Source organism: Bos taurus, chromosome 7 (assembly GCF_002263795.3).
Source record: "Bos taurus isolate L1 Dominette 01449 registration number 42190680 breed Hereford chromosome 7, ARS-UCD2.0, whole genome shotgun sequence".
NCBI lineage: Eukaryota > Metazoa > Chordata > Mammalia > Artiodactyla > Bovidae > Bos > Bos taurus.
The window spans coordinates 62,743,671-62,761,080 of record NC_037334.1 but is presented as its reverse complement, the minus strand read 5'-3'; the positions used below and the strand labels follow the sequence as shown (position 1 = coordinate 62,761,080).

Sequence of the window (17,410 nt, the reverse complement as noted above, 5' to 3'; positions counted from 1 at the left end):
TTCTGGTTTCAGCCCATTTTATTTGCTTCATATACTGGAATTTCACCCCAAAAATTTCATCTGAAGAAAAGGTCCTTAAAGAAGAATTTTGATTTTGAAAACCACCATCTTAAAGCCTTGTGATTCTGAAATATGGTCATTCATTCAACAAAATTTTATCAAGTGACAGCTGTATGCCAGGCCTAGTTGTTACGGTGGAGAAGCAGACAGACAAGGTCCCTGGCCCCCTAGAGCTTACAGTCCATCTTCTCTTTCACCCTCCTCCCTAGGTCTACATTGTCATGATTGCCAATGTTAACCACCATCGGCCCCAGTTTTTGGAGGCTCATTATGAGGTCAGAGTTCCTCAGGACACAATGCCTGGCGTGGAGCTCCTCCGAGTCCAGGCCACAGACCAAGACAAGGGCAAGGGCCTCATCTACACCATACATGGCAGCCAAGACCCAGGAAGTGCCAGTCTCTTCCAGCTGGACCCCAGTAGTGGTGTCCTGGTAACTGTGGGGAAATTGGACCTGGGCTCGGGGCCTTCCCAGCATACACTGACAGTCATGGTGAGTTAACCAAAGACTTGGGTAAGGATGTGCTTGTATTCGGATGTGTGGGGGTGTACATGCTGGAGGCATGGTGAGGGTTCCCTCTCCCCTTACTGAGCCAGGTGTACTGATGTTTAGAGTGATAATCCATGAGATGAGTTGTGACATTTCACTGCCTGCCAGAGGCATCTTCCATAACGGATGCCTGAGAGTGAGGAAAGAGATGGGATGGCTGCCAAAGAAGTTCCTGCAACTTTGGCTATTCCTGGGCTCACTCCAAATATCCCCAACAATTCCCTCCTTCCTCCATGACTGCATGATCGCATGAACTCATATAGCATCAGAGCTGGGAGGGGCCCAGAGACCATCCTACTCAGAGCAAAAAGATATGTAAGGGCCTAAATGAAGGAGGGCTTACTCCAAGGGTCATGTGCCTGCACTTTCATAACCCTGACAGTGAGAGCCTCCTGAATTTATGCCCTCCATCCCTCATTTGTCTCACTCGAGTCCCAGTCCTGGTCCTACCTATTTCTCTTATCTTATACCTGAGGCTCACAGAGGAAGAGACTTGCTCACCATCATACAATTTTTTAGATGGAACCAGAATCACAGTCCAGCCTTTCCAACTCAAGGCTCAAGGTTCTTACATGTTACTTTATCATCCTCTGGGCACTTAAATATATATTAAAGGCTCTGAGAAGTCCTGCAGCAAAGAAGACATCAACTTGGCTTGTTCAGTGCTCCCTAAATTCACTTAACTATAGGATTTTTTTTTCCTGAATAATACACTAACATCTTGAAGAACTAATATTCTCTAAGAACAAATTTGGAAAATACTGCTCTTCTGCTTATTTCTGCCTTCTCCTAAAGTGGAATTATCCATGAAAATAGCTCAGTCTAATAATCATGAATTGATAAACTTATTTAAAAAGAGAAAAGAATGTAACAGAGCAAAGCTTAAAGGAATACAGAGAGTTATGACTGGGTGTATTTTTCATTGGCATTCTATTTCATTGACCTTTATCTAATTCTGCCTCCTCCATTCCACTTGCTGCTCATCCCATCGCCCCCTTGGGCCCATAGGTTCGCGACCAGGAGATGCCCATCAAAAGGAACTTTGTGTGGGTGTCCATTCACGTGGAGGATGGAAACCTCCACCCTCCCCGCTTCACCCAGCTCCACTATGAGACACGTGTTTCTGACACCACAGTCCCCGGAGCAGAGCTGCTCCAGGTCCGAGCCATGGATGGCGACCGGGGAGCCAATGCTGAGGTCCACTACTCCTTCCTCAAAGGTGAGAGGTCTGACTGTACGTGCAGGATACGTGGAGAGGGGCTTTGGCAATAAGGAAAAGCACCAGGAGCATGGATTTGCAAGTTATTCAAGTGTCAATTACTTGCTAAACTTTGGCAAATTATCATTCTAGAGCATTCCCTGGAACTATAATGACCTAAATTAATGTGCTTTCAAAGATGGTGAGAATGGTAACAAAGGATTACTCAAGTTATGGGAGAATTTTCATTGAGAATATATATATATCCACCAATGACCATACATGTAAAGGATGCTTATGAAGTCCTCGCAAAATATATATATATATATCGGAGAAGGCAATGGCACCCCACTCCAGTACTCTTGCCTGGCAAATCCCATGGACAGAGAAGCCTGGTAGGCTGCAGTCCATGGGGTCACTAGGAGTCGGACACGACTGAGCGACTTTACTTTCACTTTTCACTTTCATGCATTGGAGAAGGAAATGGCAACCCACTCCAGTATTCTTGCCTGGAGGATTCCAGAGATGGCAGAGCCTGGTGGGCTGCCATCTATGGGGTTGCACAGAGTCGGACATGACTGAAGCGACTTAGCATAGCATATATGTATATGTATATATATATATATATTTTTTTTTTTTTTTTTGGCCATGCCATGTAGCATGCAGGATCTTAGTTCCCCAGCCAAGGATTGAACCAATGCCCACTAAATTGAGAGCACAGAGTCTTAACCACTGGACTGTCAGGGAAGTCGCCCATGCAACATTTTAAAAGATAGTATCTTTGTGCATGTACAATAAAAGGGACCTATAAATACTTGATAAGATATATGGCATAGTTTCAGGAGTATTTTCTTCTAAGGCCACATCATGATTTCATACCTCTTATTTTTTTAATCTGAAAAATGGGAATATTATCTGTGCCAGAAACTCTTTGTGAAGACTAAAAAAGAAAATGTATGTTAACACTTTGTAAATTGTAAAATATTATACAAGTGCCAAGGGTTATTACTAAGTGTTAATTATAAGTAGTTAATATGACAAAAATGATAATATCCAGGACCCAACTAATTATTAATCATAATTTGTAATGTTTGATAATTCATAATCAATACTTGATAATTATTGTTATCTATAATATAAATTAGTATCTAGAGAAGGCAATGGCATCCCACTCCAGTACTCTTGCCTGGAAAATCCCCTGGACAGAGAAGCCTGGTAGGCTGCAGTCCATGGGGTCGCTAAGAGTTGGGCATGACTGAGTGACTTCCCTTTCACTTTTCACTTTCATGCATTGGAGAAGGAAATGGCAACCCACTCCAGTGTTCTTGCCTGGAGAATCCCAGGGACGGAGGAGCCTAGTGGGCTGCCCTCTATGGGGTCGCAAAGAGTCGGACACGACTGAAGCGACTTAGAAGCAGCAGCAGCAGCAGCAGCAGTATCTATAGAGCAAGATGCTATGGATGATCAAAGGTGAGCATGACTTGCTCTTTGCCTTCATGGAGCATAATGATGTTCATTTACTGCTTGTCGGTGTCTTATATACTTTCAAGAACTCAGAATGTTTCACATTTTCCTTTTTTGTAGAGACAGTCGTTATACCTTGTCATATGGCAGAAGTCTATTCATCCCTGAAGAATAATAATGCAAATAATAACCCATTAATGGCTTCTTTTTGTGACTTATGAAGTATAATCATCTCTTTTTTCTCAGTGACAGTTCCACTAATGTTGTACTAATTTTTTTTTAATAAATCTAAAACATTTTTTAAATCTATGCCTCACAACATATGGGATCTTAGCTCCCTGCTGCTGCTGCTGCTAAGTCACTTCAGTCATGTCCGATTCTATACAACCCCATAGACAGCAGCCCACCAGGCTCCCCCGTCCCTGGGATTCTCCAGGCAAGAACACTGGAGCGGGTTGCCATTTCCTTCTCCAATGCATGGAAGTGAAAAGTGAAAGTGAAGTCGCTCAGTCGTGTCCAACTCTTAACGAACCCATGGACAGCAGCCCACCAGGCTCCTCCATCCATGGGATTTTCCAGGCAAGAGTACTGGAGTGATGTGCCATTGCCTTCTCCGCTTAGTTCCCTGACCAGGGATCAAATCCAGGTGCCCTGTAGTGGAAGCTTGGAGTCTTAACCACTGGAGCACCAAGGAATTCCCCCTGCTACTAATTTTATTTTACACATTGAGTTAGTTTTAAAATAATCTTATGATTGAAGAAGTAACACATGGTTATTCTTTGAAACCAGAAAAAAAACAAGAATCTCCGAAGAAGAAAATAACACTCAGAGGACTTCCCTAGTGGTCCAGTGGTTAAGACTCTGCACTGACTTCCATTGCAAGGGGCACAGGTTCAAATTTAAGATCCTGCATGCAGCAGTATGGTCAAAAAAATAATAAAAATAACACTCGGCCATGCCTTTCATAACCCAGAGAAAATAATTTCATGTATTTCTCTCTTATCTTTTTCTATGCATATTTCTGCAGTTCTAAGATCAAAATGAATATACAGTTTTCTTCCCTATTTTTTTTTCTCTCAGCAGTAAAATAAATTATAATTATGCTTACTTGGCTACTTTTAAGGGAACTACTTTTAAATTTCTGGTTGCTCATTAAAACCACATTCTTTGATCAACCTCAGGATTTGTATAACAAAGGCAAGTTGGGAAATCACCTCAATAGCCAGCTGCAGAGTGACTTCGCTTAGTGGGACAATCAGATGGAAGGTTTTGTGGTGAAGCCTGGCTATTTACTTTGCCATTGAAATAATAAATGAAATAAGCATAATAAGAAGTAGTACTCCCCTGAGTGAAGGACTTGTACTCCTGGATGGTGAGCAGAATTATTCAGGTTTAGTCATGGTATTAAATAGGTAATGGTCTCATCACAGAAAAAAAAAAAAAAAATACATATTTGAAAAACTATATCAGGTGATGGATGTTAAACAAACATTGTAGTAGTCATTTTGCAATATATACTTAAACATAGATCAAATTATGTTACACACCTTTAATGCCATGTTATATGTCAATTATATCTTAATAAAACTGAAAAGAAGTACCAGTTATGCAAGCTGAATAAGTTCTGGTGATCTCTGTACAGATTGTGCTTATAGTTAACAACACTGTACTAAACCTCTAAAAATTCAAGAACGTAGACCTCATGTTATCTGTTATTACCATAGTATAAAAAAAAGGTAAAGGAAAAAAAAAAAAAAGAATAGTTACAGCCCAAGTAAGGTCCGACCTTAAAACTGTGACAACTTTGAGAAGTTTTTTTAGGAAAACATGATTAGTTTTCAACATTACCTTTTGTGAACTATGTAATGTTGCATAATCACAACTTCCCTCAACTTAAATTTGAAATGGTATTATGTATTTATCCAAATAAATATCAAATTTTAAAAGGACAATAAAAATAATAATCAGACATGGAGAAAGGAGTCCATTTTTTATTTTCATTTAGGCTTCCTGATTAGTCAAGGAAGATTCCTTTGGGTACTAGGAGCTCTTTAATTTTCTAATATTTGCTGCAGAAAGACTGTTGGATACTATACTGTTGTACAGGTAGTGGCTGAATATTTAAAAAAAAAATAAACCTGTAAAGGTGGTGTAAGAATGCCTCAGTTCAGTTCAGTTCAGTCGCTCAGTCGTGTCCGACTCTTTGCGACTCCATGAACTGCAGCACGCCAGGCCTCGCTGTCCATCACCAACTCCCGGAGTTCACTCAGACTCACGTCCATCGGGTTAGTGATGTCATCCAGCCATCTCATCCTCTGTCGTCCCCTTCTCCTCCTGCCCCCAATCCCTCCCAGCATCAGAGTCTTTTCCAATGAGTCAACTCTTCCATTCAGGTGGCCAAAGTATTGGAGTTTCAGCTTTAGCATCAGTCCTTCCAATGAATATCCAGGGTTGATCTCCTTCAGAATGGACTGGTTGGATCTCCTTGCAGTCCAAGGGACTCTCAAGAGTCTTCTCCAACACCACAGTTCAAAAGCATCAATTCTTCAGCACTCAGCCTTCTTCACAGTCCAACTCTCACATCCATACATAACCACTGGAAAAACCATAGCCTTGACTAGACGGACCTTTGTTGGCAAAGTAACGTCTCTGCTTTTGAATATGCTATCTAGGTTGGTCATAACTTTCCTTCCAAGGAGTAAGCGTCTTTTAATTTCATGGCTGCAGTCACCATCTGCAGTGATTTTGGAGCCCCGAAAAATAAAGTCTGACACTGTTTCCACTGTTTCCCCATCTATTTCCCATGAAGTGATGGGACCGGATGCCATGATCTTCGTTTTCTGAATGTTGAGCTTTAAGCCAACTTTTTCACTCTCCACTTTCACTTTCATCAAGAGGCTTTTGAGTTCCTCTTCACTTTCTGCCATAAGGGTGGTGTCATCTGCATATCTGAGATTATTGATATTTCTCCCGGCAATCTTGATTCCAGCTTGTGTTTCTTCCAGTCCAGCGTTTCTCATGATGTACTCTGCATAGAAGTTAAATAAACAGGGTGACAATATACAGCCTTGACGTACTCCTTTTCCTATTTGGAACCAGTCTGTTGTTCCATGTCCAGTTCTAACTATTGCTTCCTGACCTGCATACAGATTTCTCAAGAGGCAGGTCAGGTGGTCTGGTATTCCCATCTCTTTCAGAATTTTCCACAGTTTATTGTGATCCACACAGTCAAAGGCTTTGGCATAGTTAATAAAGCAGAAATAGATGTTTTTCTGGAACTCTCTTGCTTTTTCCATGATCCAGCGGATGTTGGCAATTTGATCTCTGGTTCCTCTGCCTTTTCTAGAACCAGCTGGAACATCAGGAAGTTCACGGTTCACGTATTGCTGAAGCCTGGCTTGGAGAATTTTGAGCATTACTTTACTAGCATGTGAGATGAATGCAATTGTGTGGTAGTTTGAGCATTCTTTGGCATTGACTTTCTTTGGGATTGGAATGAAAACTGACCTTTTCCAGTCCTGTGGCCACTGCTGAGTTTTCCAAATTTGCCTAACCTTTAGGAAATCCAGGTGTGGTGGAAAGAGCATTTGACCAAGAGCCTCAAGAGCTGGGTGTGCTACCCAGTCCCTCCCAACTCAACCCCCGCCACTCACTCCCAATCCTGACAAAGGATCTCCCACAGTTGACTATACAGGGAATAGACAAGGCAGTTTTCCCAGTCTGTTTCAGTTTAGACATTTTATGATTCCGTATTGAAAATTTTCAACTATTCAGTGTGTAACCAAAGCTATTCAAAGTTATATAAAGAATGGTTTAAAATTCTATATAATGTAACTGAAGCTTTGCCTATAAAAGTCACCACTGAAATACAGAGAGGAGTATGCTTTTCCTACAAAGTTTAAATCTCCTTTCTTTCCTCCAAAACTCTACTATGGCTTTGGTTTGTAGCTTTAAGTTATGGCCCCAAAACCTTCCATTTATGGAGCACCTACTATGTGCACCAATTAAGAGATTTCATAAAGTACAGACCTACCCTACCTCTTGTAGCATAACTAAATCCATGGTGGCACAGGATGTGGGTTTTGCCCTGCCCAGCTTTTGTGTGATTGTCTTATACTGATCTAGAAAGCCTAGTTGGTACCTCTGAAGGATGTGGTAAACTTCAATTTCTCTTGTCTTTTTTTTTAGGGAACAGCGAAGGTTTCTTCAACATCAATGCCCTGCTAGGCATCATCACTCTAGCACAGAAACTTGATCAGGCAAATCATGCCCGGTATACTCTAACAGTGAAGGCAGAAGATCAAGGCTCCCCACAAGGGCATGACCTGGCTACAGTGATCATTCACGTCTACCCCTCCGACAGCAGTGCCCCCATCTTTTCAAACTCTGAGTACTTTGTAGAGATCCCTGAATCAATCCCTGTGGGTTCCCCAATCCTCCTCATCTCAGCTACAAGCTTCTCAGAAGTTACCTATGAGTTAAGAGAGGGAAACAAGAATGGTGTATTCTCCATGAACTCATATTCTGGACTCATCTCCACTCAGAAGAAACTGGATCATGAGAAAATTTCATCTTACCAGCTGAAAATTCGAGGCAGCAATATGGCGGGCACATTTACTGATGTCATGGTTCTTGTTTACATCATTGATGAAAATGACAATGCTCCCGTGTTCTCAAAATCGACTTTTGTGGGCCAAATTAGTGAAGCAGCTCCACTGAATAGCATGATCATGGATGAAAACAACAACCCCCTCGTGATCCGAGCCTCTGACAGTGACAAAGAAGCAAATTCCTTGTTGGTCTATAAAATTTTGGAACCAGAGACTCTGAAGTTTTTAAAAATCGATCCCAGCATGGGAACTCTAACCACCGTATTAGAGATGGATTATGAAAGCATGCCCTCTTTCCGATTCGACATCTATGTCCATGACCAAGGAAGCCCCATCTTATTTGCACCCAGGGCTGCCCAAGTCATAATCAACGTCAGAAATGTTAATGACTGTCCTCCCAGGTTCTTGGACCAGATATATGAAGTAGCAATAATGAAGCCAATCCACCGGGGTATGGAGCTCCTTATGGTGCAGGCCAGTGACGATGACTCAGAAGTCACTTATAGCATCAAAACTGGCAATGCTGACGAAGCTATTGCCATGCATCCCATTACTGGTCGCATATCTGTGTTGGATCCTACTCTCCTGGGACTCTCTCGGGAGCTTATCATCAGAGCTTCTGATGGCCTGTATCAAGATACTGCACTAGTAAAGATTTCTTGGACACAAGCTTCTAACACAACCTTACAGTTTGACCGGGATGTCTACAGGGCAACAGTGAAGGAGAATTTACTGGAGAGAAAGGCATTGGTGATTCTTGGTGCCCAAGGCAATCATTTGAATGACACCTTGTCCTACTTCCTTTTGAATGGCACAGATATGTTTCACATGATAAAATCAGCAGGTGTGTTGCAGACGAGAGGTGTGGGGTTTGACAGAGAACAGCAGGACACTCATGAGGTGGCAGTGGAACTGAGGGACAATCGGACACCTCAGAGGGTGGCTCAGGCTCTGGTCCGAGTCTCTGTTGAGGATGTCAATGACAATAGCCCTGAATTTAAACATCTGCCCTACCACACAATCATCCAAGATGGCACAGAACCAGGAGATGTCCTCTTTCAGGTATCTGCCACTGACCAGGACTTGGGGGTGAATGGTGCTGTCACCTATGCATTTGCAGAAGATTATACATATTTTCGAATTGACCCCTATCTTGGGGACATATCATTAAGGAAACCCTTTGATTATCAGGCTCTGAATAAGTATCGCCTCAAAGTCATTGCTCAAGATGGAGGAACTCCATCCCTCCAGGCTGAGGAAGAGGTACTTGTCATTGTGAGAAATAAATCCAACCCACTGTTTCAGACACCTTACTACAAAGTCAGAGTGCCTGAAAATATCACACTCTATACCCCTATTCTCCACACCCAGGCCCGGAGTCCAGAAGGACTCCGACTCATCTACAACATTGTAGAAGAAGAGCCCTTGATGCTGTTCACCACTGACTTTAAGACTGGTGTCCTAACCGTGACGGGCCCTTTGGACTATGAGTCTAAGACCAAACACGTGTTCACAGTCAGAGCCACAGACACTGCTCTGGGATCATTTTCTGAAGCCACCGTGGAAGTCCTGGTGGAGGACGTGAATGATAATCCTCCCACTTTCTCTCAGTTGGTCTACACCACTTCAATCTCAGAAGGTTTGCCTGCTCAGACTCCCGTGATCCAACTGTTGGCTTCTGACCAGGATTCAGGGCAGAACCGTGATGTTTCTTACCAGATTGTAGAGGATGGCTCAGATGTTTCCAAGTTCTTCCAGATCAATGGGAGCACAGGGGAAATGTCCACAGTTCAAGAGCTGGACTATGAAGCCCAACAACATTTTCATGTGAAAGTCAGGGCCATGGATAGAGGAGATCCCCCACTCACTGGTGAAACCCTTGTCGTTGTCAATGTGTCTGACATCAATGACAACCCCCCAGAGTTCAGGCAACCTCACTACGAAGCCAATGTTAGTGAGCTGGCAACCTGCGGACACCTGGTTCTCAAAGTTCAAGCTCTGGATCCTGACAGCAGGGACACCTCCCGCCTGGAGTACCTGATTCTTTCCGGCAATCAGGACAGGCACTTCTCCATTAACAGCTCATCGGGAATAATTTCTATGTACAACCTTTGCAAAAAGCACTTGGACTCTTCTTACAATTTGAGGGTAGGTGCTTCTGATGGGGTCTTCCGAGCAACTGTACCTGTGTATATCAACACTACAAATGCCAACAAGTACAGCCCAGAGTTCCAGCAGCATATTTATGAGGCAGAATTGGCTGAGAATGCAAAGGTGGGGACCAAGGTGATTGAGTTGTTAGCCATAGACAAAGACAGTGGTCCCTATGGCACTGTAGATTACACCATTATCAATAAACTAGCAGGCGAGAAGTTCTCCATAAACCCAAGTGGCCAGATTACCACACTGCAGAAACTAGACCGGGAAAATTCCACAGAAAGGGTCATTGCCATTAAGGTCATGGCTCAGGATGGAGGAGGACGCGTGGCCTTCTGCACTGTGAAGATCATCCTCACAGATGAAAATGACAACCCTCCACAGTTCAAAGCATCTGAGTACACTGTATCCATTCAGTCTAATGTCAGTAAGGACTCCCCAGTCATCCAGGTGCTAGCCTATGATGCAGATGAAGGCCGGAATGCAGACGTCACCTACTCAGTAGACTCGGTGGAGGACTTGGAAGAAGAAGTCATTGAAGTCAACCCAATTACTGGTGTTGTCAAGGTGAAAGAGAGCCTGGTGGGATTGGAAAATCGGGCCTTTGACTTAAAAATTAAAGCTCAGGATGGGGGCCCTCCTCACTGGAACTCTCTCATGCTGTTACGACTTCAGGTGGTTCCTAATGAAGTATCCTTGCCCCAGTTTTCTGAACCTCTATATACCTTTTCTGCATCAGAAGACCTTCCAGAGGGGTCTGAAATTGGTTCTGTTAAAGCAGTGGCAGGTCAAGATCCAGTCATCTATAGTCTTGTGCAGGGCACCACACCAGAGAGCAACAAGGATGGCATCTTCTCCTTGGACCAAAACACAGGGGTTCTAAAGGTGAGGAAGGCCATGGATTATGAGTCCACCAAATGGTACCAGATTGACTTGATGGCTCATTGCCCCCATAATGACACTTACTTAGGTTCCCTGGTCTCTGTCAACATCCAAGTGAAGGATGTCAATGACAATAGACCTATATTTGAGGCTGATCCATATAAGGCTGTTCTCACTGAGAATATGCCAGTGGGGACCTCAGTCATTCAAGTGACTGCCAATGATCAGGACACTGGGGATGATGGCCAGGTAAGCTACAGGTTGCCAGTGGACCCTGGTAGCAATATCCATGAACTCTTTGCCATTGACAGTGAAACTGGCTGGATCACCACACTCCAGGAACTTGACTGTGAGACCAACCAGATTTACCACTTTTATGTAGTGGCCTATGACCATGGCCGGACCATCCAGCTATCTTCTCAGGTCCTGGTTGAAGTCTCCATTACAGATGAAAATGACAATGCCCCCAGATTTGCTTCAGAAGACTATAGAGGATCTGTGGTTGAGAACAGTGAGCCTGGTGAACCTGTGGCCACTCTTAAAACCCTGGATGCTGATATCGCTGAGCAGAACAGACAGGTCACCTGCTATATCACAGGTAAGGATACCTATCTTAGAGTGGGATGCATTGAAAAAAATTCCAGCAAGATGTTTCTTAAGACATGGGTTTAAGTCCTTGCTCTGCCACTTAACAGTGTGATCTTGAGCAAATCACTTAACTTTCCAGGACCTCAGTTGCTCCAGTTATAGACTTGGCATGGCTGTTTTGATTCATCTCAAGGGATGCTGACAGGATCTAACTTGGAAAAGCTTTGATAGCTCCCTATAAATTAGAAAGTGCTTTGTAAAGAGGATTTCTTATTACCTTAGCTCGAGTAGATAGAATGGAGATATTGTAACTGTTCTCAGTTAGCTTCTGGAAGATGGAGAGGGGATCAACAGTTGTGTGGTCTATAGAAACTCTGTGAGGTGACTATCCTTGCAGAGTAGTACTCTGCCAAGGGCAAGTTGTGGATAGTAGAAAATGCTTCCTAGTCAATCATAGGACCTGAGTGTTAAGTGGGTTGGATATGATTCCAATCCAATCCTCTTCTTTCACACACACATGGGAGAACCAAAGCCCAGATAGGAGGATAAACTCAACCAAGGTCACACTCCAAGCTTGCATCGGGACTGGGATTAAAACCAGACCCTACAAACTGCTTTCCCCAGTAGATAACTACTGCAAACCTAAACGACTCCAATCTCTGTCCAGGGGTGAAACCAGCCAACTGGTGGCCAGAGAGTTTCTTTACTTCTCAGTGTCCCTTTCCTTGTGTCCCAGGTGCCTTGTCATCCCATTCCCATAGTCATGGTTTCTTCTGCTCTCACAGCTGCCTGGCAGAGAGTTAACAAGCATGACATTCCAACCAAGAATTATAGACTCCTGGAGACAGAGCCTGGATCAAAGTTGTTTGAAACATGGAGTCTTAGTGAAATATAATCTTATCATCTTATAATATCAGACTTTTAAAAACACAAAAATCTTAAACTCTCTGAATAATAACATAATAAATGTCACAGTACCATCAACTCCGGGAATAGCTGAATCTTGGAGCTCCAGAATCTTAGAATCTCGAAAATCCATCTCCCCTCTCAATGATGAATATCAAGAAAAGATGACTCAGAAGCAAATCTAATGAGCCATCTGAACCTCCAGTTAGCCTGTGTACTCAGTTGTAAAACAAAACCTCAGAGAGTTTAATGTTATTGATCACTTTCCAGCCCTCCACTATTGAACAGATACTGGATACTAGAAGGTTCTTATCTAGAATTGTTATCTGCTTCCCTTTAACTTCCTCCATTGTCTTCCAATGAACACCAAATAAGAAATGTGCCCCTTAGCCACACATTTTGGAGCAGTGTTTCTTGCAGTGATAATTCCATTTTATAGGAGACCTTTGAAGTTGAAAGAGGTTTCATAACACCAAATAACTGACTCATTGAAGAAATGTAGGTCCCTAGTTAAAGGAGGAAATTTTTGCCTTTCCCTGCAATCCTAAAAAAAAGTGTCAGGTGGACAGTCACCTATAGTACAAAGCCTGGTTTGTTCCTATGGCTTGGCTTCAGGAAACTCTGTCCCATATTTCTAGAGGGAGACCCCCTGGGCCAGTTTGGCATCAGCCAAGTTGGAGATGAGTGGAGAATTTTCTCAAGGAAGACCCTGGACCGTGAGCACACAGCCAAGTACTTGCTCCGAATCACAGCTTCCGATGGCAAGTTCCAGGCTTCAGTCCCAGTGGAGATCTTTGTCCTGGACATCAATGATAACAGCCCACAGTGCTCACAGGTGAGAGCCAAGTGAGGGTCGGGGAGGAGTGGAGATAAGGAAGCTGGAGCAAAGGGTAAGAGGAAGGAGAAGGATTCAGAGTACCATCTCTGAGGGGGGCCATCACTGACCAAACCTGCCCTTGCTTCTCCCCGGCCGGGGTCAGACTAGTGCCTGGGGCAGGGACCGTTCCAGGTAATTCCTTGCCCTTCCCAAAAGGATGTCACCAAGGTCTTTAGGATTCATGGTCCATAGCTCTCCCCACCCCCCCTCCCCACACTCCCTAAAAAGATCCTTTTTTCTGTAAAACATATCCAGAAGTAACTTCATTCTCCAAATAGTCTGCTATGCTCAATGGAAAAGTCACTGTATCACTCAACTTGTTAGCATGGCTCATTGTTATCAAATATATCCAAAGAGACCTTCCCCCAGAGACACCCTGCACCGCTCACCATGTCTTTATGTGCATATCCCTACATCTGCATGCATTATACAGACCAACAGAAACCCTCCCCCAGGATACATGTATACATAAACATACAGACAGGGCAGCTACATTTTTGATAAGGGAGACTTTCCTAAGGACCTCATGTAATTAAACACTAAATTTCCCAAGGAAAATATTGAGTGGTGTGTGTGTGTGTGCGCACACGCACACATACATCAGGAGAGAAATTGCATTCTTAGAGGACATAAATCAATAACCATTGTCATGTAGCTTTGCTTTTAAACATATTTTTTAAAACACAATAAATAATTTTTAATTTGGGGGGGTTGCATTACTTCAAGGTTTGCAAATAAAGTTAAACTATTAATATTAAATTTTTATGACATCAAGTTAGCATAATTCAAGTGTATAAAAAATCCAGTTCTTCAGTATATATACATATAAGTGCACACTTATATGTAGGTACTCACACACATACACGTAGTTGAAAGATTATAACTCTATAAATATGTATTTACATATATACATACACACAAAGATACACATAAGCATGCATGCATGCATGAAGTCGCTCAGTCGTGTCCAGCTCTTTGCAACCCCATGGACTGTAGCCTACCGGGCTCCTCCGTCCATGGAATTTTCCAGGCAAGAGAATTGCAGTGGGTTGCCATTTCCTCCTCCAGGGGATCTTCCCGACCCAGGGATTGAACTCAGGTCTCCCGCATTGCAGGCAGATGCTTTACCATCTGAGCCACCAAATAACATTCATCCATAATATACCCATTCATACAGGTAAATGTACATCTCTAACTCACACAAACATATAAGCATGTGCATATGTGTATACTTCAGTTCTTCATACTTTATTTGTATACATATATATGGACACATACCTTGGGATACACAAAAATCATATATCCTATCACCTTTCCTTCCTGTTTTCTATGCTCCAATCTCATAGAAGCATAGTAGAAAAAGAGAACCTGGATTATCAAGTGGGGTGCATGGAAAATGTCTCTGCAGGATCCAAGATAAGCACCTTTTGGATGGTTTCAGAAGGGCAACCTTTTGGGGAGAACAGTGGCCATACTTTCTTTCTCTTTTGCTTCAGCATCCTTCTAACCAGCCTATATCCTCCTCATGCTGAGGGAGTCTGGGGCCAAGCTCATCTTAGCCTTCTCAGAGGTGATCAAGAGCATAACCAGAGCCAGGGGAAAGAGTCTGCGGGGGCATCTCCACACAGCCTGCCAGGCACAAAACCTCCACCCAGAGCATATATGGGGGTCTGTGCTAACCCACACTCAGCAATGGGGGGGGACAAGTTTGCTTGGAAACTGTGTCCAGCGCCAGCAGCTGGAGAAACATTGGGTTCTCAGGGAACTCCAGCCTCTCCCCTCTGCCACACACTTCAAAATGTGGCCCTTATGGAGTAAGAGACTGTGGCAGGTCCTGGTGGCTCAGATGGTCAAGAATCTGTCATCAATGCGGGAGACCTGGGTTCAATCCCTGGGTTGTAAAGATCCACTGAAGAAGATCCCCTGGATATCCTCCAGTATTCTTGCCTGGAGAATCCCATGGACAGAGGAGCCTGGTGGGCTATAGTCTATGGGGTCACAGAGTCAGACATGACTTAACGGCTTTTCACTTTCACTTCTAGCCTTGAGTGTGAGCTTTCAGATGGTGGAAATTCTCTCTCATTCTCTGCTTTTCTGACTAGGTCTCCCATCATCTTTCTCCTTGTTTTTCATCTCCATCTTCCCTGCATGTTCTATCTTATTCTACCTCCTCTCTCCCTCTCTCTGCTTCTCTCCCCTCCCCCACTTCCATCTCTGCTCTCTCGTCTCTCTCTCTCTGCTTCTATCTTGTCCTGTTACTCTCTCTCTGGATCTTAGCATATCTCCCACAATCTCCCTCTTCTTTGTCTTTCAATTTCAGCTTCTCTACACTGGCAAAGTCAGTGAAGATGTACCTCCAGAACACTTCATTTTGAAGGTTTCTGCAACAGACTTGGACTCTGACACCAATGCTCAGATCACATATTCTCTGCATGGCCCTGGGGCGGATGAATTTAAGCTGGATCCTCACACAGGTAGGTTTCCTGAGCTGCAGGATCAAGCCAAGAACTGATACACTGAATAACCAGTACCCAGTACCCAGGCTCCTTAGAGAAGAAACAAGAATTCACTTATCTATCCATCCATCCATCCACTCAGCAAACATATATTGGCACTATGTGCCAAGCATTCACTAGATGCTGGGGACAAAAATTGATAAGACAAGATCGAGGTCTTCACAGTCTAGTGGGAAAGGTATTGAGTTAGTGGTTTGACATGTGCTGAGTTAAGAAAAATTCAGGATGTTAGGTGAGGTCTCACAGCAGAACTTAAGTTTGGAAGTGGGGTTAAGTAAAATTTCTTTGAGGAAATAGCCAGGGGGTAAGGGAGTGGTAAGGTTGGACATTCAAGGTACAAAGAGATTTCATACGAGGACTTTGTTTTGGGAAAGAACATGCACAGGTAAGGACCTAGAAGGCCAAAACTGGTGCACAGAAGGGGAGGGGAGAAGGAGGGCAAAGGATGAGGCCCCCTGGGGCACAAGAGCCAAGTGCTTACCTACAGAGCCATTAAAGGGTTCAAGTAGGTAAAAAGTCATGATCAAAGACATGATCTCAAGGTTGTATGCTGCAGATTGAGATAAAACCCCAGGGTGCTGTTGTAAGGATCCCAATAAACTATATAGAAATATAAGCCCAAGTCTGGCACATAATAATAATTCAGCTGCTGACACTTGGAACCAGTAGCTCAAAGGATACTATGGAGGTTGCTGAGCAGGGAGGTGGCAGGTGAGAGTGAGTACTTCAAGAAGCTGCACTGCCCTTTCTGACCCCAGCACAGGCATGCTGAGTCACCCAAGTAGGTGACCTAACCTCTCTCTACTGCTCTTTGTCCAGATGAAGGATGATTAGCAGGCTCCTAAAAAAAATTCAATAGTTTATCTGAGTAAGGAAATAATATGTGTTCATTATTCAAAATGGGGTTCCCTTGTGGCTCAGTTGGTAAAGAATCTGCCTGCAGTGTGGGAGACCTGGGTTAAATACCTAGGTTGGGAAGATCCCTTGAAGAAGGGAAAGGCTACCCACTCCAGTATTCTGGCCTGGAGAATTCCATGGACTGTATAGTCCATGGGGTTGCAAAGAGTCGGACACGACTGAGCAACTTTCACTTACTCATTGTTCAAAAATGCAAACCATGTAGGTGTGTATTAGGCAGACATTGGAAAATCTTCATGATAACCAGCCTCTTAACGAAAGATAAGCACTCTTGGCATATGTTCTATCAGACTGGTTTTCCATGCGTGCCACAATCTCTGTATAGCATGCTATTTTGTGACTTCCTTTTTCTTAGAGCAATATCTTGGAGCTATCAACAAGGCAGTACATAAAGTTCTGCCATAATCACTTTTCCCATTGCAAAATATTTTACTGTATGGCTAAATGATAACGTATTTAACTAGTACCTTTTTGAAAGACACAGGATATTTTCAGTATATTGCTATTTATAAAGAATGCTGCAGATAATATCTCTACATGTATATTTTCTCCTTGGGTTGATTATTCTATGGGATACAGTCCTAGAAGTGAAACTGTAGGCCAAAGCATAAACACATTTTATGTGGTGTTAGAAACTGTCTAACTGGCATTTTAAAATGTTGTACCTCTTTGTAGCTTGTTGGTGT

General features: G+C 43.3%; 1 protein-coding gene across 2 annotated transcripts in view; it reads left to right on the top strand.

Annotated features, from left to right (window-relative positions):
• FAT2 (FAT atypical cadherin 2) overlaps positions 1–17,410 on the top strand; it is a 98,840-nt gene that overhangs the window by 37,273 nt on the left and 44,157 nt on the right. For both annotated transcript variants that reach the window (XM_024994265.2, NM_001192572.2), the window contains 5 exons: positions 270–551; positions 1,617–1,827; positions 7,459–11,517; positions 13,052–13,248; positions 15,611–15,764. In XM_024994265.2, the coding sequence (XP_024850033.1) occupies positions 270–551; positions 1,617–1,827; positions 7,459–11,517; positions 13,052–13,248; positions 15,611–15,764 (4,903 nt within the window). The remainder of the gene's footprint in view (positions 1–269; positions 552–1,616; positions 1,828–7,458; positions 11,518–13,051; positions 13,249–15,610; positions 15,765–17,410) is intronic.